This window comes from Leuciscus leuciscus (assembly GCF_965113295.1).
Source record: "Leuciscus leuciscus genome assembly, chromosome: 9".
NCBI lineage: Eukaryota > Metazoa > Chordata > Actinopteri > Cypriniformes > Leuciscidae > Leuciscus > Leuciscus leuciscus.
The window spans coordinates 5,469,960-5,495,138 of record NC_138733.1 but is presented as its reverse complement, the minus strand read 5'-3'; the positions used below and the strand labels follow the sequence as shown (position 1 = coordinate 5,495,138).

General features: G+C 37.5%; 1 protein-coding gene and 2 long non-coding RNA genes across 3 annotated transcripts in view; 2 read left to right on the top strand and 1 right to left on the bottom strand.

Annotated features, from left to right (window-relative positions):
- Nucleotides 1-25,179, bottom strand: part of LOC309505872 (uncharacterized protein) — a 105,853-nt gene that overhangs the window by 6,261 nt on the left and 74,413 nt on the right. The window contains 6 exon segments of the mRNA XM_082179335.1: nt 8,763-8,936; nt 14,787-14,867; nt 16,064-17,791; nt 17,982-18,077; nt 18,988-19,101; nt 19,859-19,972. Coding sequence (XP_082035461.1) covers nt 8,763-8,936; nt 14,787-14,867; nt 16,064-17,791; nt 17,982-18,077; nt 18,988-19,101; nt 19,859-19,972 — 2,307 coding nt within the window.
- Nucleotides 5-7,719, top strand: LOC309506472. The gene is made up of 2 exons (XR_014208780.1): nt 5-2,869; nt 6,727-7,719. It is a non-coding gene; the product is annotated as an uncharacterized lncRNA (long non-coding RNA).
- Nucleotides 19,980-25,179, top strand: LOC309506463. Its single transcript, XR_014208767.1, has 3 exons — nt 19,980-20,897; nt 23,860-24,248; nt 24,691-25,179. It is a non-coding gene; the product is annotated as an uncharacterized lncRNA (long non-coding RNA).

The following is a 25,179-nucleotide window of genomic DNA, read 5'->3' as shown; positions in this document are numbered from 1 at the left end:
AGAACAATGACATTCTCAGATCAACAGAGACTTAATTATTAAAGAGAAACCAATAACATAAGCTCAAATCACCATGTTAGATGGATCTTGGTCTGTCACAGAGCACAAGACATAATCATAACACACCTGCAGTCAAACTCAAGCAGGAAAAAAATACTGAAATTACTGAGTCTGAAACCTTTATTTGAAAAACAGCTTAATTGAAAACATTTACAACACTTCTTATTCATTTTTTTAATCAACTTTTCATTTTAAATACTAAAGTCCTAACAGAAAGTAGCACGTTCTGTCCCTTTTATTGTTTCTCTTGCTTGGCTTCATCCTACTCTTGTTCTTCCTCTTCATTCTTTCCACTTATGAATCTTAAAAAGGAATCTCATGTCTCCTTCTATTATTCTGTATTATGTTTTTAAAGAAAATACAGTATACCCATAAATGTTGGGGTCGTATGCATCAACGTCATTATTGCTGTATGTGCTGTTTGATGCTTCAACATTGAGGAACCCATGAGCTTGCATTAGCAGAGATTATTTATGTTTCTAAAAACCTTTGTTTATGTTCATTTGAAGAAAGAAAGTCGTATACATCTTGGATGGCATGGGGGGAAAAGATGAATAAATGCTGAGCACATTTCTGAGTGTACTGTTTTTCTTTTAACCCCTTACTGCACACCGCGCATTTTGGCAAGTGGGGCATATGAGACATACCCCCCCAAAAAAAGGTTGCTGCTTAGAAGTCATTCTGAATAGAGACATAACCAACATATGTTTAGAAAGCCAACACTTGAGAGTTTACAGTTCAAGACTCAGAATCACTGACTGTTACTAATATGGATATATACACAAGCTCAAACATAAAAACAAAAATAAAAAATATGCAGAAAATATTTTTAAATGTATGATTTATCTGTGTTGTAGAAACTTAAAGGGATACTCCACCGTTTTTTCATATTAAACTATGTTATTCCCTTAACTAAGAAGAGTTGATACATACCTCTCTCATGTCAGTGCGTGCACTTAATCAATCTGGCGCGCGGTGACACTTTGATAGCACTCAGCTTAGGCCAGTATATTCAATGGTATCTAACAGCAATTAATTTAGAAGTGACCAAACACATCAACGTTTTCCTTATTTAAAAACAGTTACACGAGTAGTTATACGACCAAGTAGGGTGACACAAAATAAAACGTGGCGCTTTTCTAAGCGGGTTAAAAGGGATAACTATAATGTATGGTGGAATAGCACTTTTGGGAATACTTCGACTCGGCGCAGTAAAAAGTCACGCCTGATCCTCTTCCCACTATTGACAGAAGTGAGAGGAAGAGGATCAGGCGTGACTTTTTACTGCTAGTATAGTATAGTATACTGCTATTTATTTTGGGTCACCCTACTTATAACTACTCGTGTAACTGTTTTTAAATAGGGAAAACGTTGATGTGTTTGGTCACTTCTAAATTCATTGCTGTTAAATACCATTGAATATACTGGTAAATGGAATGGTAAATGGACTGCATTTATATAGCACTTTCACAGACCTATGGCCACCAAAGCGCTTTACATAGCCTCACATTCACCCATTCACACACCGACGGCGGTGTCAGCCATGCAAGGCGCCATCCAGCTCGTCGGGAGCAGCTGGGGTTAGGTGTCTTGCTCATGGACACCTCGAAACTTGGTCAGGTAGAACCGGGGATTGAACCACCAACCTTTCGGTTTGTAGACAACCTACATGAACTACTGAGCCACTGCCGCCCCACTGGGCGCCCTTACTGGGCTAAGCTGAGTGCTATCAAAGTGTCGCCGCGCGCCAGAGCGATTAAGTGCACGCACTGAGATGAGAGAGGTATGTATCAATTTGTCTTAGTTAAGGGAATAACAGTTTAATATGAAACAACTGTGGAGTATCCCTTTAAAAACACAAGGGCAAGCCACAAGTCTGCTCATGCTTTCAAATATGTGGATGTTAGCTCTGAAACTATGTATTTTATTAAAGGGGTGGTTGATTATGATTTCACTTTTCTAACTTTAGTTAGTGTGTAATGTTGCTGTTTGAACATTAACATCACTAACCCTAAAATCTACATAAACCCCTCCCCGGGAAAGCGATTTATAGATTATCATGACAGAATATGCAAATCAATGACTAGAAGATAACTACACATAACCTACCTAAAATCATCAACTAACCATTCAGAAATTTTCTGTTGCATTCTACATGTTGTCACTTCATCTTGAATCTCTACATCATTGTCTGAATCTGGTTTGAACATAAAAGGCTAAAAGTTTTTGAAATGTTCAGGGCATGTCTGTGTGAGATAAAAGGACACAACCTGTTGTAGCTCCGCCCTCTGTGCTGGGAGCAGCAGCTCATTTGCATTTAAAGGGACAGACACAAAAACTGCATTTTTACTCACCCTCAAAAAGTGACAATTTTAACATGCTATATAACAATATCTGTGGGGTATTTTGAACTAAAACTTCACATACACATGGAGACTTCAGAGACTTATTTGACATCTTAGGAAAAGGGAATTATACCACCCATTTAAACATTTTGTAAGACTGTGTCAGAGTGAGTTTTTAGAGAAGGCATATGAGATGCTCATAAAATATTTGATTGCCCCGTAAACACCCTTTTGCAGTCTATTGTCTAATGTCCGGGGAGGCAAACTGCCTCATTCATGTTCTATTGTTCTCACTCAATGAACTTTTCACACATCTGCCGGTAGGAGACCTAATCTTCATTATTCTTTTATCGTTATTCTTTTGTTTGTATTCAGCCATTATTAGCCTTTATTCTGAAATGCATGGCTTGCACATCTACACCACTTTCTTCCCACTATACATTAATCCACCTATTACAGGGTTCGTACACATTTTTACCATTAAATTTCCATGACTTTTCCAAGACTTTTCCATGACTTAAAGGTAAATATTCATGACATAGTTTTCCATAAAACATCTGTGTATACATGTTAATAAACTCCTTGTGGGCGGGTAACGTTAGTAGCGGATGAAAAATCTAAATGTGCTTGAAGAGCTCTTTTCCAAAATGCGATAAACGCCATAAAAAAAATAATAAAAAAAAACGAGATTGTTAACAGATCATTAGAAGTCCTCAAAATTAGTAAACTAATCTTATATTCTCTCTCTCTCTCAATTTTAATTGTTTATTAATAAACAAGTATTTTCTGTGTCGACTGCAAAGACGAAGTTGACTGACTCGCGATCTTCTTAGTAGTGAACACGCCGGAGAGAAATGCACATTTCATACGGATTAGGCTACATCGTTTTATTTTGTTTTGAATTGTTCTGTTTAAAAGTAGATATTTCTGTAGATAATAGATATAGGCCTATTTCAGTTTTGTTTAGGTCTGTGAGGCGAGTAGGCTACCTTTTACGCTGAGTTTCGGTTCATGGATGATCCAGTTCACTCCGGCGCCTCTGTGTCGTGATTATCTATTTTCTGCTATTTACTTTTTATTTAGGCTATTAAGCAATTGGTTAATGAAACATTTTAAAATCAAGATACAATTAATACAAAACGAAATTCGTTTAGGAAGGCTTTGTGCTTTCTGTTTGAGGTCTCTGTGTAAGTTTTAAAGTCTTTTAGTGCCGCTCTCAGAGGACTCATTACCGTAATGGAGAACGGTCACGTAACATTGTTTTTTCCTCATAAATGTGAACACGGAAAATAAAAGACCAAATAAATTTTTTTAAAGAAAAAAATCATATATATTTTAAATGTTTAACAAAGAGGCAAAAAGTCATAAACAAAAATCAGAAAATTTGTCGATATTTTTTTCTTTTTCGCACAGCATTTGGTGTAGCCTACAGTTCAAATTTAAATGTTGGCGTTCAACTTTGCGTTTTAAAAATAGCCTACTTACAACAACCCTTCATTTTTCGTTTTTCATTTGGGGGTTAAAGGAAAAACGAGTGGACACAAAAGAACACGGACCTTTTGGACAGAAAGAATACATGAAAGCCAGGGTTCCTTATTAACCCTCTGGAGTCTGAGCGTTTTTTTGGGCCCTGGGGGTGTTCTGACATGCTCTGACATTTGTGCTTTTTTCAGTTGCTTATAAACATATTAATGGCAAAGGTGTAAATTCACTCTATATAGCACAAACAGGACTACAATAATATGTGAGCCACATGTATGTACATGTTTTCATTTTTGAGAGAATAATGTTTATGCGTGGTTATCGAAAAAACTAAAAATTAAAAATTTTGAAATAAGACCACAAAACACATACTAAATATGTGGCAATAAGACTTTTGACTTATGGATGTCGTCGCCTATAGTTTTTTCTTCAAAATTATGTGAAAATAGTCTTGCTTTATCGTTCACATAAAACCATACATTGATTTAAATTGATGTAAAACAGGTTTTGCTTGGAAAGCCAATATGCGAGGGGGCGTGAACGAGGAGTGGTTTACACCTTAGAATACACCCACTCTGCATAATTAGCCATTCACTCAGGTGTGACACTGACTGAGCCACAATGCAAAGACAAAAGATATATTTAGAAGAAGACTTATATTGACCATTTAAGATTTTGCTTATATCTATCTTGTAAATATGTTTTGCTATTTTATTAAAATGGTTACAATTACAACAATAATTACAATTTCAACAATATTTCAAGTGTACTCTTTCTTTGTAAAAAAAAAATGATTATAGGCCCTACATTTTATCTATGTATTCATTAGTTTGAATATAACCAACATTGGAACAGCTAACATCTTAGTTGATGTCTTTATTTTTGACAAAAATAGTATTTTATATATAGAAATGGCTAAACAAAAGCTTATTTGATGTGGCAGTATATTCTACAGTAAAAACTGTACCCAAATCTGGTCAACAAAATGTTGTCTTTCATATTTCGTCTGACTGTAACGTTGTTTTCATGAAATATTAGGGCATATTGTTAATTTGCAGTTTAATACGTTGCTTATACAAATAGCCTACATTTTATTTCAACATTCAGTCGATGTTTACTTATCTCAGTATAGCAATACAGTTTGCTAAAACATCATCATTCATTCACACACGCGATTTAAATTTAAACTGTCTTTGCCAGCTGTGGTAAACAGCGCGCATCTCTGCCGTTTATTCATTCATAAACAGAAACCCACGTGAAGAAATTCACGTGAGAAGGAAAAAACTTACTTGTATTCCTCAGCTCGCTCCTCGATATACCCGCACTTCTGAGGGACATTTTCCATTAGTATTATTCCTCACAGCGCTGCAAGACGGTGTAAACAAGTAATGATCTAAATAAACTTGTGTGTTTTCTCGAGCTGATGTGGGCGTTCACAGGATTGCCTCAGCCATTTGCGTTTGAATAGCGCGCGCTCTCCGTGGGCGGGGCCGATTATAACGTAATGAGATGAGATGAGCTCGACTGGAATCGCTCTCTTTTAATACAGATTTCACAAGATGAGAATACTTGTTTTTTTATATAAATGACTTCATTTAAAAGAAGAGAATTCAAGCTTCATGCCTGTCTGTCTGTATGTCTGTTTGACTGAGTATTCGCTGAGTTATTGTTAATTTTCAGACGCGTTTCAGAATGGACTTCACTGGCAGAGAGAAGGCAGAACTCGCTTCGTGTTTATTTTTCTTTATTTGGCAAAAAGCACAACACTTTGTTTTTATTGTGAGTATACACAAAAATAATACACATTTAACAGAATCGATTGATGTATGAAACTCCTATGGAAAATCAAAGTCAACAGAGTATTTATGAGTTTCTTTTACACTAATAAAAAAAAAGCGAGCTGGTATCGCCGGCGATACCGTAGACCTCAGGGGGTTAAATTCATAAAAGAAACAACACAGGGATAGCCTACTCTCAAAGAAATGCCACAATCAAGGGAGAAACATGAAGAAACTTAGCATATAGCCTATGTGCCGTTCGCATAAGGGTCTTTCCCTGACATTAATACTTGGATAAGACATTAATAATAATAATTTGTAGGGCGGTGGGTGAGATATAAACCTACTAACGTCCTCCGTTGCCATGATTTTTGGAATGACTGATCGCAAAAAAAAAAAAAAAGTTTTAGTCGGTTAATGGAAACGCCATCCTTTTGCAATAGTTATTTATCGATATTTAGAAGAAAAAAAAAGTTTTGCTCAAATCTGTAATGGAAAGGCACATACGAAGCTATATGAAAATGCAAAGCAGCTTATTTTAATTTGAAGCACTGAGCTGATGACAGCAACACAAGAGCCACACAGGTGTGGCTACTTAGTCGCTGTCCTCAGTGCCGTAGAAAAGCGCTGAATGAGTTCCCCTTCATGTCCGTTTCAGCGCTTTTCTGCGGCACTGAGGACAGCGACTAAAACTAGATGGGCCAAAAGAAATGGGTCCCCTTTCATGTCCGTTTCAGCGCTTTTAGTTAATGGAAACGCGTCATTTCGCCTCTGACGCGCGTACATTTCTAGACACGTCAGGCGCGAATTTGACGCGCTATTCGCGTCCGGTGTGAACGCACAGTAAAACGAAAAAAGTATTGCAATTTGTTTCCCCAATTTTATTAATTAAACAAATTCAAGTACACAGATATTTTGAAAAACAAATTTCCATGACTTTTCCAAAACTTTATGAGTTTATTCATTTTCCAAAACTTTTCCAGGCCTGGAAATTGCCATTTTAAAAATCCATGACTTTTCCAGGTTTTTCATGACCGTACGAACCCTGCTATTATCTGAAGTCTTTCTAGAAAACAAACAATAAAAAAATAATAAGAGCATATTCTTGGGACCTTATGTGAATTTTTAACAAATTAAATTATGGAATAGAATAGCTCCTGGCGTGACAGGAGCATTAGAGCTACAAAATTTTAAGATTAATATTACGCTTCAAAAAGATTAATATTACGCTCAAAACTCCCTTTAAATCACCATTGAGTGTTTGTATTAACTTCAGATTGCGATCTATTGTGGATTTTAGACATGATGATGTTGAAGTGTTTTGTATAGCCATTTATTTGCAGCTAATCGCTACACCTGCTTAGCATTCATACTGTAAATCTAAACGTCCATTATTGATATGAAAACTGAACAAATCGTATGAAAATCAGACAAACAATATACTATGGTAGTCATTTGTTTATTAGCTTGTTTCACGTGTAGAAATGTTTATTTAGGTTTGTTTTTCACGGAGCTCGGAACGAGAAAGTGTACAGGACAGCGGCATGCATAAGGGCAGGAATTATGGTCATGTTGACCCACGTAAGATGATTGAAAGCTGTACACAGTCAGAGCGCTGAGATCATATCTGACGCAAACCAGGAAAAGAACAGACAGTGCCGTCTACGCTGTTTTAGCTCTTCAGATCGCATAATTCAGTGGGAAATGAATAGAAATTATATTCTGTATGACAAAATATTTTGCAAACATGTGAGAATAAATCAATATTCCTCCAGATAAGCACACTTTTGGACTAAAAACTCTAACGGGCACTGTTCAGTGAAGCTATGTAAACAAATAAACCGCACATGTTTTTATTCTATTCAAAATATAAAAAAATTACAAATTGATTAGTTTGCAATCCTGACATAAATTAAGAAATGAATGTCACTGCAACCTAGTTTTATCATAAACAGTGATCAAATATTGAAGCTGGAGTCTTTAATCTTTCTACACTGCAAAAAATACTTTTCTTATTTAGTATTTTTGTTGTTACAAGTCCAAATATCTAAAAATTCTTAAAATCAAGGTGCAATTACTAAAATTAAGTGAGTTTTTGCTTAAAACAAGCAAAACTATCTGCCAATGGGGTAAGAAAAATAATCTTGTTTACGTTTGAATTAAGATTAATTTTCTTAACCCATTGGCAGATAATTTAGCTTGTTTCAAGCAAAGGAGTTAATACATGATGAAGAATAGCAAGATACAAGAGACGAGAGTCCTTCTTAAGATTTATCTGTGGAAAGAAAGAAAAAAGAAAAGGAACAAGGAGGAAGGAGGAAGAAGCCAAGCAAGAGAAACAAATAAGTGTTGTAAATCTGTTTTCTAATAAGCTGTTTTTCAAATAAAATGTTTTTGAGTGATATCAGATTGTGTATCAGTTTTTATTGTACTTACCCTATAACTACATCTAACAAGAGGTTAACAAGCACCACTTTAATTTACAGCCTGCAGATGTTACACTAACCCTGTAACTACATGGAACAAGAGTATATTTCCCCAGTATTTAAAAAAAAAGTTGCAATAATTTTACTTGTCTTGAAACATGAAAGCACAAACTAAAACAGCGAAGAAAAAAAAAAAGCCTTTATGTATTGGTAAACTATTATTACAAAGACTATGCAGTGTATGTTCTCGTAAAATCGTGCTGTAATGTTTCACCACGTCATAATCTGTGGCATTGACACAATGTAGATCTTAAACCTCTATATTTCTATATTATCCAGTTTTCTCCAATTAAAATGAATGGACAGTGTTAATCCTGACTGCTGAGATTAAGTGTGTTTAAAGTAAAGAGCTATCAATACTGCAGTATCACCTTAATGAGAAGCGGCTCATGTTTTCAATCATTTACAGATCAATCACATGAACGCTTCAAACGGAAAAAAATTTAATCTCTTAATTAATATGAACAGACGTGATGTCAATTTGATGAATTTGATCATGGTTCAATAGCCTCGCTTGTAACTAATGCAATAATAGTAATTTCCCTGCATTTTATTCCATTTTGATGTTATTTGCAGTGACAGTTTCATGAGAGAGTCACGTATGAACTTACCACAGTTTCTCAAGTTTACAGTGAGGATTCTCCAGTACAACAGAGAGCTGCTTCACTCCTGAGTCTCCTATATTATTCTTAGACAGAACCAGTTCTCTCAGGTGTGAGGGGTTTGATCTCAGAGCTGAAGCCAGAGCAGCACAACCTTCATCTGTGACACCACAATTATAAAACCTGTAGAGAACAACGAAACTCAGATCACTCTCGTATCAAAATAAAAAATAAAAAAAATGTTTCCTAATTTTTAGGGCTGTAATCAACCAAAGAAAATCTTGGTCGACTGAAGTCCTGGAATTTTCGACAAAAAATTACGTTAGGAAAAAAAACGTTAAATTGTGCGCAGTACTTGGTAGCCTTGTTGTCCGCCTAAAAGAATTATAAATAAACATAAAAAACTAGTAGGCTATTGCAGTATATTAAATCGTTTTTGACCTAATTATTTTGCACTGAAATGAGTCTGACACACGAGTCTGTCGGCTCTAACAGCGTTGCATCACGTGCACCTGCGCAATATCATAGCCTACGATTTCCGAAAATAGTACCATGTTGTCAACTAGTGATATCATCACAAGAACTATTGAAGAATATGCAACATAATTTAGATAGGGCTGCACGATATTGGGAAAAAATTACATTGCGATATTTTATTTTTCTGCAATATATATTGCGATATGAAATCTAATCAAATTTTTTCTTACAAACAAAAATGGGGTGAGCACACTTACATTCTCATTTTAAATGATTTAAACATCAGAGTATTATTTAAATTAGAGTAAATTATTTGTTTGTAACTTTAGGATATGGTTTGAATTGTTAACATATTAACTAACATGAACTTACCATGAGCAATACTTTTGTTACTATATTTATTCATCTTTGTTTATCTTAGTTTATAAAAACACAGCTGTTCATTGTTTGGTAACTATGTTAACAAATACTGTACAACTTTTGATTTCAACAATGAAGGCTATAGCCTAAATGTTGAAATTAACAATGTTGTAGAAGTGCAGTTTAGTAATAGTAAATGTTAACTAATGTAGTTAAATAGTTTAATAAATAGAACATTATTGTAAAGTGTTACACATTTTTTATACACCAGTTCAGACGTCTCGGTTCAAAGTAGAGGTCGACCGATTCATCGGTTTTGCCGATTAATCGGCACCGATAGTTGATTGGTGGAACTATCGTTATCAGCAAAAATACATACCGATAGTTTTTCCTGGTTGCGTCCGTTGCTGGAGCGGCTGAGAAGCGTGCGCTGTCATTCATTACACAGTAAGAGAGAGCTGAGAAGGGTCTGCTGGCATCATGCAGTACAAGAGCGGCCTCTAGAGGTGTAATAAAAACTATCGCTGATGCCTCGTGTTGTTTATTTCGACACGTGATGCTGCGTGCTGCACTGAGAGCACACGCTGCGTGGAGAGCGCTGACATTAGATGCGCGTTTAAAGCACCGACAGCTAAAAGGTAGCCTATGTATACAGTACATTTTGTCATATCATTATAAAGTGATTAGTTTGTTGACTAAATGCTGCATTAGTAGAGAAAGAACAGCACAACAGTATGTTTGTTTGCCTTCGAGGCTGAGAGGACGCTAACATTAGTAGTACCTCAAGCGGTGGTTAAAACACTGACAAAAATAAACGTAAGTCCGACCCGAATGTTTAATGTCACAATTGTTACCTCTATTTGCATTAGTTTATATCCAGCTGGTCACTTTTATGCATTTAATATGCAGAGAAGTTGCATATTTAAAGCTAGAGACGTAAGATAGCAAACTGATATGTTCATACAGCCGACAGAAACATAAAAAAAAAATCAGAAAAGCATTAGATTTCGGTTATTTTTTCGTCATCACTTCAATACGTTTTGTTATTTTGATTAGATAATCATCAAGTGTTTATAAAATAGAAGCAAAAGTGTGAGACTATACATTTAATATTTATGTCATTTCAATGCTCTGGCATTGTAGATATTTAAGCATGACTGTTTGGATTTATATGAAATGATAACACTTATAATACAATTCCATATGTAACATTAACTAAGGTTAATAACTTCTGTATAAGGATTGTTCATTATTTGTTAATTAACATGTACTAATACATTTTTAAATTAAGGTTTTTATTTGTTAACCAGTATATCAAACTAACATGAATGATCAAGGTGCAATTGTATTGCTCAAATATTATAGCCTACCGATCAAATTGTTACTTTTTTATTCATTAAGTTGGCTTGAAAAATAACAGTTTAATAGTTACATTTTGAATGTAACTGGTTTTATTTGTTATTTAGAGTATTACTTTTTGTTTCAGTTTGAATGAATGTCTTTTATTGACTTCAATATTTATTCATATTATATATTTATTTCATTTAGCATGTTTTCATGGTTCAATACAGTTTTATTATTTTTATAATAAAGTTCAGCACTGTTTTACTTGGAGTGTTATGTTTGTTTTTATCCAGTATCAATTTTAAAAACTATCGGTTAATTAATCGGTTATCGGCAAGTATGGCCCAACCTAGCTATCGTTATCGGTAAAATCCACTATCGGTCGACCTCTAGTTCAAAGGAATCATTCGTTCGCGAATCGGACGTGTAGTCTACGGCACGCGTTGTGTAATTATCTCGGCAGTTTAGGATATCGCACAAGATTTGACAACACAGAAAACATTTCATCACTGGATAGTTTTTTTTTGTTTTGTTTTTTTGTTCGACACCATTGTGTCAATTGATTTTGATTAATATGCGCGAGGGAGAGAGAGAGCAAGACAGCGCTCGTGTTGTTTGAAGACGGTGAAGGTGAGCGCTTGCGCGCGCTCTCTCTCTCTCTCTCTCTCTCTCTCTCTCTCTCTCTCTCTCTCTCTCTCTCTCTCTCTCTCTCTCTCTCTCTCTCTCTCTCTCTCTCTCTCTCTCTCTCTCTCTCATATGCGCCCTGTTAAACTGACAGGACTTAAAAACACATGCAAATGATAAACTTTCACTCTATGATGGTTAAGCTGTGCAATTAATCCGCGAATCACATTCGTCAAGGGCCGGGGAGCAGCTGGCCCGTACGGTTAATTAATAACGGATCAACTACGACAGCCTACATCGCACATCCTGCGATGTGACTATCGTGGATTCGTACATCGCGATATCGATGCTTAAACGACACATCGTGCAGCCCTAAATTTAGACAATTGTTTTTGTCATATGTATTATAATAACTGACAGACACTATCATTTCAGCCGCTCTGTGCAGCCGCTCGGTGGAGCTCAGCTTCGCGGCTGAGACACGAACAGACTATTAACTTTTTTTAAAATGCTGCCACACTGCCGATGTCTTTGTTGACATGGTAGAAGTGGACTGACTGACTATGAATTAAACGCTCTCACAATTAAATAAATAATATTCAGCAAACCTTCTAGTAGCCTACTTTCTTCAATCTGTCTCTCTTCTCCAGTGGGTTGGGCTAATCCAAAAGAAGTGAAAATAAGGGGGGTGTTCTGAAGACAGACTGTTACCTGTGAAACAGGGGTGCTCTGAAAACACCCCCATTAGCAATTAGTACTTTCCACCTGATGAAATGAACGCGGCAAAACTGATGAAATGAACGCGGCAAAACTGATGAAATGAACGCGGCAAAAAATCGACCAATCTGAATTTTGGTCGAGCCAGAACGTATCGACCAAATAATCGACTGGGAGATTACAGCCCTACTAATTTTGTTAGGAACATTTTTTTAAACGATTTATTCAATATATCAATTTTACTGTTATTCTAAGAGATTATGTCTCTATGTGAGAGAAAACAATTATATAAAACTGATATAACGGTATAACAGAGAGAGAGAGAGAGAGAGAGAGAGAGAGAGAGAGAGAGAGAGAGAGAGAGAGAGAGAGAGAGAGAGAGAGAGAGAGAGAGAGAGAGAGAGAGAGAGAGAGAGAGAGAGCGAGAGAGAAATTAAAAAAAGATATAAAAGTCTAAATATAAATGTTTATATACATACAATATAAATGTATATATTTGAAAATAAATTTCTTACACAAATGTAAATGTAGTTGTTTAAATCACAAATTAGGTCAGAAAGGTGGAGGGTTTAAAAGCTGAAGTGTGATTATATATATATATATATATATTTATATTTATATATATATATATATATATATATATATATATATATATATATATACACTCCTGAACAAAATCTTAAGACCGGGGGAAACATTGCAAGTATTCGCATTTCGCGCTGGTGGATCATAACCGGGTTGTAAGTACTGCTACAAAATGCCAAAAGAAGAAACAGGAGCAAGAGACAAAAAGCAAGAGTTGGCAATTTATTGAAAACTGCATTTAAACTCAAACAGGCTGTTCATCAGCTGATCAAAAGTTTAAGACCATAGCCATAAAAAGGTCAAATCTGCACAAAAATATGGCTTTCTTCAGGCAAGTCACACTGTCATGATCTCCTGATGGCAAAGGCAAAAAGGCTTTCTCTCTTTGAACGTGGCAGGATTGTTGAGCTGCACAAGCAAGGCCTCTCGCAACGCGCCATCGCTGCCAAGGTTGGACACAGTAAGACAGTCATTTTACATTTCTTAAAAGAGAGTTATGGGACAAAAAAAGTCAAGTGGTAGACCCCAAAAAATGTCACCTGCACTGAGCCGCAGGATCCGACGGGTTGTCCGTGAAGACACAGGTCGATCCTCGACCCAAATTAAGGCCCTTACTGATGCTGGTTGCAGCCCAATAACCATAAGACGTCATCTGCAAGAGAGGGGCTTCAAGAACAAAAAACGTCTTCAAAGGACATGTCTCCTCCCACGCCACAAACTTGCCCGTTTGGAATTTGCAAGGGTGCACCAAACATGGGACATTGAAAGGTGGAAGAAAGTTATTCTCTGACGAGAAAAAATTTAACCTGGACGGTCCTGATGGCTTCCAACGTTACTGGCATTAAGGAGATCCCACCGGAGATGTTTTCTACGTGGCACAGTGGAGGAGGCTCCATCATGATCTGGGGTGCTTTTTCCTTCAGTGGGAAAAATGGAGCTTCAGGTTGTGCAGGGGCGTCAAATGGCAGCTGGCTATGTGGACCTGTTGCAGCGGGCATCCCTCTTGACTGAGGGCCCCTGTCTGTGCGGTAATGACTGGGTCTTTCAACAGGACAACGCTGCAATTCACAATGCCCGCCTGACGAAGGACTTCTTCCAGGAGAATAACGTCGCTCTTTTGGACCATCCTGTGTGTTCCCCTGATCTAAATCCCATTGAGAACATTTGGGGATGGATGGCAAGGGAAGTTTACAAAAACGGACGTCAGTTCCAGACCGTGGATGCCCTTCGTGAAGCCATCTTCACCACATGGAGCAACGTTCCCAGCAGCCTCCAGGAAACAGTCGCATCAAGCATGCCGAAACGAGTGTTTGAAGTGATCAACAAGAACGGTGGGGCTACTCACTACTGAGTCCTTTTTTGACACTTTTAGTTCTGTTGTGGGTTTATTTTTGGGCTATGGTCTTAATCTTTTGATCAGCTGATGAACAGCCTGTTTGAGTATAAATGCAGTTTTCAATAAATTGCCTACTCTATTTTTTGTCTCTTGCTCCTGTTTCTTCTTTTGGCATTTTGAAGCACAAACCCTGTTATGATCCACTAGCGCGAAATGCGTAAAACTTGCAATGCTTCCCCCGGTCTTAAGATTTTGTTCAGGAGTGTATGTATATATGAAGAGTTCAGATGCAAAAGCCTCTAAGTGCCATCTGAAATTTTCTTCTAGAATGATCATTTTTATCAAGCTCATATATTTAAGTTCAATAATTTCACTGAAATGACAATTAATAGGTAATTTTCATTACCATTTAAGTGAAATTACTGAATTTAAATATGCAAGCTTGATAGAAATGATTATTCTAGAAGAAAATGTCAGATGGCACTTAGAGGCTTTTGCATCTGAACTCTTCATATATATATATATATATATATTTTTTTTAAACCATTAATTTAGAATTGTAATGTTTTAACAGTGATGATTGTACTTACTCAGCTGATCTAGTTGCTGTAACCACAGGTAGCAGCTTCTGAAGAACTTCATCTGCTGTATTTTGTGCTTTCAGAGTGACACTATTTTTTAAAAAAAAAGTTAATTATTAATGCTAATAATAATAATAATAATATCATGAAAAAAAACACTACATACCTTACTAAACACCCTCATATATTTTGTTAAATTACACACTGCTTTATAAAGGGTAGGCAAAAAAGTGTAGTATCTAACTGTAGAAGCTACTAAACGTATTTGGCCAACACATTTGTTTATTCTTTTTATTGTTAATGTTGTTGTGGCATGTCTATTAATCTGCATTTACACTACAACACTTAGTGCACAGGTCTATTTTGACATACCAGATTTTTTTTGTCCCATGCGTTATTATGGTTATTACTTTGTCAACTATCGCTATTTTAGGAGTGACTCGCAGAACTAGAATTTAACGGATTCACTCCCACAATCAGACATCCCAACTCTCCCGGAAGTTCTGTGTCTCCCATATATTGATATTGGGTGCTCCTCAAAACAGAAGGCTGCATCCTAGTAATGTTGTGTATTTCCTGGTCCACTCCTTCTGAGGCGTGTAGGCTCTAATCCTCAGCATTAAACACTAGAGTGAGACAGTCTAGTAGGTGCGCATGGCTCCGTCACAAATGTTCCCACCCCCCAGAATTACGGCACTAAAATACTATTAAAATTTTAATTTTGGAAAAATACATTGTTTTAAAATCTTTATATTAACTGCCCTTTTTATTAATGCAATACAGTGAATGACAGCTGTGTGTCTCCCAGTAGCGTACATTATTGCCAGTTTAGTGTTAAGTGATTTTTACACCAAAACAAAAGATAACATATATACCTTCATCTCCAAGAACAATATTTTTGTCTTATATTTCATAATGAACTCAAATAAGCTCAGTGCCGACTCGCTTTCCATCAGTTTTTTCCTGAATTGGAAGGTGTGCAAAGGATTGTGGGAGAGTGAAGGATACACTTGATGCATCCTTCAAAAGGAGCTGAATTAAGGATGCGAAACGAAGGCTGCCTTCAAAGATCCTTCAAATTGAGACAGCCTTCACAGGTGCTTGAAAAAGTGGCACCCGATATTTGCAGCCTTACTAGGACTTAATTCCGTTTGAGAAGCACCCGCAAACTATGTACAATATCCCAGAAATCAATCTTTGCACTGTGATTTAAAAAACTCTGATCTCTTAGTTTCTCTTTGTTCATAATGTTTTAGACTGTAATGATTGTACTCAGTATTACTTACTGTTCATTTTCAGCTCCAATTAAGTTGTACAGCTTAAACTCCTGCAGTGTCTGCTCTGACGTCAACAACACAAAAACTAAAGCTGACCACTGGGAAGAGGATAGTTTCACATTACGTAATCCTCCACGGCTCATATGAGGTTGAGCTTCGTTCACTAGTGAAAGATCACCCAGTTCATTCAGACAGTGAAACAGATTGATGTATTTATCTGGAGAGGGATTGTCACTGATCTTTTCTTTAATATAGTCAACTGTTTTCTCATTGTTGTGAGAGCTGTTTGCTGTCTGTGTCTTTAGTTCTTGTAAGAGACTCTGATTAGACTCCACTGACAGACCCAGAAGGAAACGAAGGAAAAGGTCCAGATGCCCATTTTTACTGTCTAAAGCCTCATCCACAGCTCTCTGATGGAGATCAGATAGTGAAACTGTGTCTCCATTAGTTGGTTTGGTAATCTGGTCAAACACATTGATGTTATTGTTGATAAAGGAGAGATGCACATATAGAGCTGCTAAATGTTCCTGAATGCTCAGATGAACAAAGCAGAAGACTTTCCCCTGAGACAAGCCCAACTCCTCTCTGAAGATCTGAGTGCACAATCCTGAGTAAACCGATGCTTCGGTCACATCAATGCCACACTCGATCAGGTCTTCCTCATAGAAGATCAGGTTGCCTTTCACAAGCTGCTGATAAGCCAGTTTCCCCAGTTTGACAATCATGTCTTCATCTTTCACTTTCTTCTCATAGTCCTTCTCATGTTTGATGTTGGTCTGAATGAGCAGGAAGTGTGTGTACATTTGAGTGAGAGTCTTGGGAATCTCTCCTCTCTCTGCTTCACTCAACATCTTCTCTAGAACAGTGGCTGAGATCCAGCAAAACACTGGGATGTGGCACATAATAAAGAGGCTCCTTGATGACTTCAGGTGTGTGATGATCCTGTCGGCCAGACTCTGATCACTGATTCTCTTCCTGAAGTATTCCTCCTTCTGTGGGAGACTGAACCCTCGCACCTCTGTCACTCGATGGACACACTCAGAGGGGACGAGATCCGCTGCTGCTGGTCTGGAGGTGATCCAGATGAGAGCAGAGGGAAGCAGATTCCCCACAATGAGGTTCGTCAGCAGCACGTCCACTGAGGCTGATTCAGTCACATCACACAACCTCACATCGCTCTGAAAATCCAGAGACAGACGACACTCATCCAGACCATCAAAGATGAATGAAACTTTATACTTATTACTGGATATGTCCATTTCTTTTGTTTCAGGGAAAAAGACATGAAGAAGATCTGAAAGACTGAGTGTTTTGTCCTTCATCAAGTTGAGCTCTCTGAAAGGAAGTGGAAATATGAGCTGGACGTCCTGATTCTCTTTCCCTTCAGCCCAGTCCAGGATGAACTTCTGCACAGAGACTGTTTTTCCAATGCCAGCGACTCCCTTTGTCAGCACAGTTCTGATGGGTTTGTCTTGTCCAGGTAAAGGTCTAAAGATGTCACTGCATTTGATCGGTGTGTCCTCCGTTTCTGCTCTTCTGGACTGTGTCTCTATCTGTCTCACCTCATGCTCATTATTGATCTCTCCACTTTCACTCTCTGTGATGTAGAGCTCTGTGTAGATCTCATTCAGGAGTGTTGGGTTTCCCTGCTTTGATATTCCCTCATACAAACACTCAAACTTCCGTCTCAGATTTGATATCAACGTGTTGAAGACTTCCGGAAGTTCAGAGTCATGGCTGTAAGATTAAAATACCAGATTATTACAAATGTTATTGAAGTAAAAAGCCATAAATTACAAAATGGATTACTTGTTTGTTGTATTAAGGGACACAGAACATCATTGGGTTTCTTTCAATTATTAGTCTTGAGTGATGTGCATTGCAGCACCTAAAATTAAACAAAAACAACAAAAGTCCTATATTTTACCTGAAAACAGGATACATGCTTTCATTAAAGTCTTGTGGTTGAATCACAGGCTTGAACACAGTTCTGTTTTTAACTGGTCTGGATGGAAGATTTGACCTTAAATCAGAATGAAGAGGGTAAAAAAATAAAATAAAAATAAAAAATCAGACACACTGATATTGATGTAATTGTGTCATTAACAGAGTAACTTACCAAAAGCTTTTACAGAGTGTAAATGCACTGCTGTATATTAATAACAATTGCTTTATAAAAATAATCCAAAATCAGATCGCACTGCATTGTAATAGGGCTGAATCATGTCACAACTGCTATATGTATCTTTAATGTATCGTATCGCTTGCTATGCTTCGACTGAACTGTTTTAGAACCAAGTAAAATAAAAAGCATACAGACCTACAAACTTGTATATGTTTTTTACTGGAATCTTCTGTCTTAGGAAAGACCAGGGAGTGCTGCAAAACTTTTGCTTTAACATCTGTGTCTCAAACTTACAATGTAGCAGGTACATGTGGGAATAATTGTAATCAAATTATACGTTCATTGAAATCTAATATGCATCCCTAAATTGGATGAATTTGTGTCAAGTGCAAAGAATGCAAGTGTCGAGATTGAGTGCATCAGATATAGTACGTATCATTCGTTTACTGTTGACGACTAGGCGTGTGTAGACAGAATCACTGATTGTAGTCAGAAGTGTGTAACCTGCTAGTTTAGACCAATGCGACAATAGTTGTTATAATAACCATTTACTTCAGTGTTTGTCAGTTTCCTGTAGTTTAGCCGCTGAAATTCCAGTGAAAACAACTTCTAGCTTTCAGACAATATATAACACAATATGCTTTTTTCTTAATTTGTGACCAGTATTTTATATGTAGATTGATTTCTCATCTCTACACTGTTTCTCAATCACCCAGCCCTACTCCGCACCTCCTCTTAAAAAAACATGTTCTAATACAAAAATCTAATACTATAAGCACATCTTTTATAGAAATGTTATTCTGAGTACCTGACATAATGCCGTTTGTCTCCACTCTTAAAATATAGTGGCTGATCCATAGAGCCGTTACTCTTCATAGACACACAGCTGGACTCTGGGTTTGAGCTCTTCTGCTGGACTGAACTGTAACAGAGAACAATTTCAGTTTAATCCTTTAGATTACTGTGTTCATTCTGTATGATAGGAACCATATTAATATTAATATTCATCTTGCATAAAAAAGCACTGAGGAAACTATGATTTTTTTGTCTTTAATATTTTATATTAGTATTAAAGGCTCATTATGTAAGTTTCGCCACTAAAGATCACTCATTCAAAACAAAGGTGTAGCTTAACGACACAGTGAATGAGTTAGGAATCATGGGAGTTGTCTTTAGTTCTATTTCATTTGTTTAATAATTAGGTTTAACAAGCAATCAAAAATACTCATTCATTGCTTGATTATTATTAATGACATGCTTATATGAGGCTGTCGTCACTTCAAGACCATATAAATGGATTTAATATAATGCTAATTGAAAAAAAAAAAATTACGCATAAATGTGTGTATTTGAGCGGTCTGACCGAACTGAATTCAGCACGAGTATGCTTTGGATGTGCACCACAGGAAGCCCCCTGCCAGTACCAAATTCAGTTCAAACATGTCCCGCTCTTTATTCTCATTCATCCAGTGTTTCTTTGCTGCTCTATGGTGTTTAAGCAGTCCTGCGCTGCATGGATACATTTACAAACAGAAAAACTACATAGAAAAATCTTCATCTATTGACACTGTCATATCGGCCAGCAGTACTCCGCACCTCCTCTTAAAAAAAAAAATTGTTCTAATACAAAAAATCGAATACTATAAGCACATCTTTTATAGAAATGTTATTCTGATTACCTGATACAGGGCCGTTTGTCTCCACTCTTAAAATATAGTGGCTGATCCATAGAGCAGTTACTCTTCATAGACACACAGCTGGACTCTGGGTTTGAGCTCTTCTGCTGGACTGAACTGTAACAGAGAACAGATTCAGTTTAATTATTTACATTAAAATGGCTCCTATGATACAGAATGAACACATTAATCTAAACACATTCATCTTACATCAAAAAGCACTTTGAGGAAACTTAAACTTTGATATTTTTCTTTAATATAGTTAGTATTAAAGGCTCATTATGTAAGTTTCGCCGCTTAAAAATCGCTTATTTAAAACGAAGGAGTAACTTAACGACACAGTGAATGAGAAAGGAATCATGGGAGTTGTCGTCTTTAGTTCTATTTCATTTGTTTAATAATTAAGTTAACGGTGATAGTGGCATCAGCTGCTGCTGTTAATGTGACGTATTCAAATGACTTTGACAGTCCATTTACATTTACACAGTTTAAATGCATTGCCTGTTGTGCACAGTTGGCAGTGGCACCGGGGCTTGGGCCCGTCATCGCTGCTTCCAGCTATATTTATTATAAATATTAGTGTCAGAGTTGTGTGATAAGTCTTTATGTTCAGCTGTCATCTAGAAAGGAAGGTAATAGAAATGTTATAGAAATGTTAACAACATAAAATGACTTTACTGTCTTTTTTTTTAACGAAAATTTACAAAGAGAGCATAACTATATCATTAGTCACACCACACTTAATATCCAAAAAAAGCAAGATTTCAAATGGAATGGACTCCAAGATGTAAATCAGGACAGCACTAAACTGGGGATTCAGTATATTCTTCAAAAACAGGATCTTTTATAAAACTAAGGAATAACTATGATTATTTTTCATTTAAAATCAATTAAAGACATTCTCCAAAAATGTTGAGGTAAATTCACAATATAGTAAAAAAGTTTTTCAAGAGTTTCAACAAGAACAAACTGAAATCTCTTCAGTAAAAATTCCACTATGGATATTTCCTAAACAGGATTGTGTAACCTTTGGGCCAACCAGGTTAGAACTGAAGATCTTTGCCCGAACCCGACGGGACCCGTCGGGACCCGACGGGTTCGGTCGGGTTCGGTCTTAATTTCGTTCATTTTACACGGGCTCGGGCCGGGCTCGGGCTTGCGCTCCGGGTTGCGCGGTAAATGAGCGGTCAGGTGATGCGTTTCGATTAGCGCGAAAATGGATGCTGAGGAGGTGAAACGGAGGCTGGCCTCTGGTGATTATGTTTTGGTTGCACAGACAAAAAAAGCAAAGTCTGAGGTGTGGAAAAATTTTGACCTTGTGCACAATGAGAACAATGAGACAGTGGGATATGTGAAATGCAAAAGATGCGACATTCTGTTAAAGTACGACAGCAAAACGACAGGGAATTCGTCGCTGATAAGGCATGTTGATCGAAGCTGTTCAACACCTGCCAGTGCCCACGATCAACCTACAATCACATCGTTTGTTACAGCATCAAAACCCATCCCTGCAAAGGTGAAACAAACGGTGACGGAGAAGTGTGTCAGCTTTTGCTGTAAAGACATTAGGCCTTTTAATATCGTAAATGGCAAGGGGTTTGAAGAGCTGGCGCAAGAACTAATTAATGTCGGGGCTGCATATGGGAGGGTTCCCGTAAATTCTGTTATTCCCCGCCATGTGACAATTGCGAAGAGGTGCACTGACATGGCAGAAGAAAAGAGGGAAGCTTTAGTACAGAAACTTAAGACTTTGTTAAAGGATGGCACAGTCGCAATGACCACGGACATGTGGACAGAGGATTATCGGAAGATTAGATATTTGACAATCACATGCCATTTCATAAGTGAGGATATGGAACTGGTGAATAAAACCCTGACAACTACAATGTTCCCTTTGGAAGAGGCAAAGACGGGAGAAAATATAAGACGGGAGATACTGAAACTACTGGTGACAAAGTTTGGCCTTGACGCTTCCTCTCTCAACAAAATTGTATGGGTGACCGATGAGGGGGCAAACATTAAATTAGCTCTGCGGCCATACCAGAGATTGGACTGCATTGACCATCTCATTAATACGGTACTGCGCCATGGACTCGACATTGCCGAGTTATCCAAAGCCGACGGTGCTCCGGACATAGGAGATACCATTTCTGCTGCTAAATCATTAGTGAGGTACGTTAAACAGTCGGGGTTGGCTGCTCAACTGTCAACAACATTGCTGCAAATGGGAGACACTCGGTTCAGTACGGTGTACCTCACACTGACATCTATACAGGCCATTTATCATGAGCTCCATGAAAAGCTGGAGGCACGAGGGGAGAGCGCGCGCATTGAGAAAATAGCACCAGACACACTGGACTTTTTGATACACTTTCTGAAGCCATTCTATGAAGCACAGCGGGAACTTGAGGGAGACAAGTATCCAACACTTAATAGTGTGTGTCTCTGGAGTGAGAAACTGAAACGCCACTGTCAGCCCAATGCCCTGGACTCCCCACAGCAAGCTGTCGTGCGTAAACGGCATGAAGACTGGCTCGCGCGTAAAGTGATCATACAGGACCTCCACAAGATCGCAACATTCCTCTGGCCAAAATTCAATCAGCTGAGAATGTTGTCACACTCAGACAGGAATGCCGTACATGCTCATGTCCGCACTCTTCTGCAAGCCATGGCTGCAGGTGCACCAGATGTGGAGATTCGAGACCCAGAGCTCTCCGGAGTCGAACCCAGTGACAGTCCTCCGGCAAAAAGGGCGATTTTTGCGGAGTGGGAAAACGTAAGGCAAGCTGACTGGGAAGATGATGAGGTCACTCGCTACATTGAAACGGCTGCTGTCATGGAAAACGAAATGGATGTTCTTGGCTGGTGGAAGACCAACAAACCATCCTACCCAAAACTTGCAAAATTAGCCAGATCAGTACTATGCATCCCAGCCAGTAGCAGCAGCAGTGAAAGGGTGTTCAGTGCTGCTGGACGCACCATCAGTGAGCGCAGGACCGCGCTGAAGCCATCTACGGTGGATTCAATAATTTTCCTCCACAAAAACATGTAGCCTTATCTTGGTGAGTAAAGGTTTTTCAAATTACAACTAAATATTAATTGAGTCTTAAATGCATAATGTAAACAGCAGAGTATAGGCTACAGGCTAATGTTGGCATTATTCTTTTATTACATTTCAGCTGCTGTTCACCGTCGTGTTGAGGCTGGATTGTGGAGAGAAGTGGCAAAGCAAATCCTGCGTCTTTATCTTAATTTCGTTATTGCCAAACACCCATCTTAATTTAGAATTTATCTTAATTTAATTCGTTTAAAAAAGACTCCTATAAAGACGCATTATTGGCGCGTTGGCCTTTTTATATTTGTATTGGTGATTGTGGAGAGAGGCGGCCTCAAGCAAGTCCCGTTTTCGTTTGTCTTAGGCCTAATCTCAATTTGATGTAACTTTTCGTTTTATTTCGTTATTGCCAAATAACTATCTTTAGAATTTATCTTGATTTAATTCGTTAAGAATATATTTGTATTGTGATTGTGGATGGGCGGCCTCAAGTCCCGTTTTCGTTTGTTTTAGGCATAATCTCAATTTTATGTAACTTTTCGTTTTATTTCGTTATTGCCAAATACCTATAGTTTATAATTTATCTTGATTTAATTTGTTAAGAAAGATTCATTTTTATAGGCACGTAGGCCTATTTATAGGCTAAGTATGCCTAGGCTAGGCCATGTTATGTTACAGAGGACTTATTTTATTTCTTTGTTCCTTCCAACTTCCAAGTGGCCTGTCATGAATAAATTATGTTAAAAATGTATAAATGAAATGACTCATTCTTGACAAAAGGCAAAAGAGCTGTGTGCGTGCGCACATTTGAATAATGTCGGGCTGTAAACGGGTTCGGGCTTTTAAAAAGCTGTCAATCAAATTGTACTTGTCGGGCTCGGGCCGAATTCTGTCGGGCTCGGGCCTTGTCGGGCCTAACTTTTAAGGCCCGATTAAAGCTCTAAACCAGGTATGTCAGAAAGAAATTTAAAGAAACCTCAACATCACCAAAGGCTATATCAATGAAAATCACCAACAATACTTTTGTTAGCCGATCCAGTTAAACCCACAATCATTTTTTTTTGCTGTATCGCCCAGCCCTACCCAGTACCGTGCCCAGAATATCAATCTTATCAATATTGAATTATGGTTTATGGACAAAACAGTGATAATTTAATAGAACTGACATATTTGTATGAGAGATTCGGTGGACGAATACATTGATTAAATATCCGAAATTGATTCCTTCAAGGTTCCTTGAATTGTTACATTTTCCCAAATGAATTAAGTAATTACGATTAATACTAATTAATCATTTTAAACTGTCCAGCTAAACTTTCCCTTTATTCTAATACAGAGGTTTTCAAAGTCGCTGAATTATTTTATTTTAATTTTTGTTTTCTGTTGTTTGATTAACAATGACGTGCTTGTATGAGGCTGCTGTCACTTTAAGACCTTATACATGGATCATTTCATTTTGACACATAAATGTGTGTATTTGACCGGTTTGGCCAAACTGAATTCAGCACGTGTGCACTTTGGATGTGCACCACAGAAAGCCTCCTGCCAGTACTGAATTCAGTTGTCTGTCGCAGTTTATTGTGCTTTTAATAACTCAAACACATCCTGCTTTTTCTTCTCATTCATCCAGTGTTTATTTGCTGCTCTATGGTGTTTAAGCAGTCCTGCGCTGCATGGATACATTTACAAACAGAAAAACTGTCGAATGTCGAAAAATCTCCATCTATTGACATCGTCATATCGCCCAGCCCTACTCCGCACCTCCTCTTTAAAAAAATAGTTTTTGTTGTCTTTTTCAGTTAAGTCAATGAATGATTTTCTTTGTGTTTTCGGTTGCTTGATTATCATTAATGACATGCTTATATGAGGCTGTTGTCACTTTAAGACCATATAAATGGATTTAATATAATGATAATTGAAAAACAATTACACATAAATGTGTGTATTTGAGCGGTCTGACCGAACTGAATTCAGCACGAGTATGCTTTGGATGTGCACCACAGAAAGCCGACCGGCAAGTACCAAATTAAGTTCAAACATGTCCCGCTCTTTATTCTCATTCATCCAGTGTTTCTTTGCTGCTCTATGGTGTTTAAGCAGTCCTGCGCTGCATGGATACATTTACAAACAGAAAAACTACATAGAAAAATCTCCATCTATTGACACTGTCATATCGGCCAGCAGTACTCCGCACCTCCTCTTAAAAAAAAAAATTGTTCTAATACAAAAAATCGAATACTATAAGCACATCTTTTATAGAAATGTTATT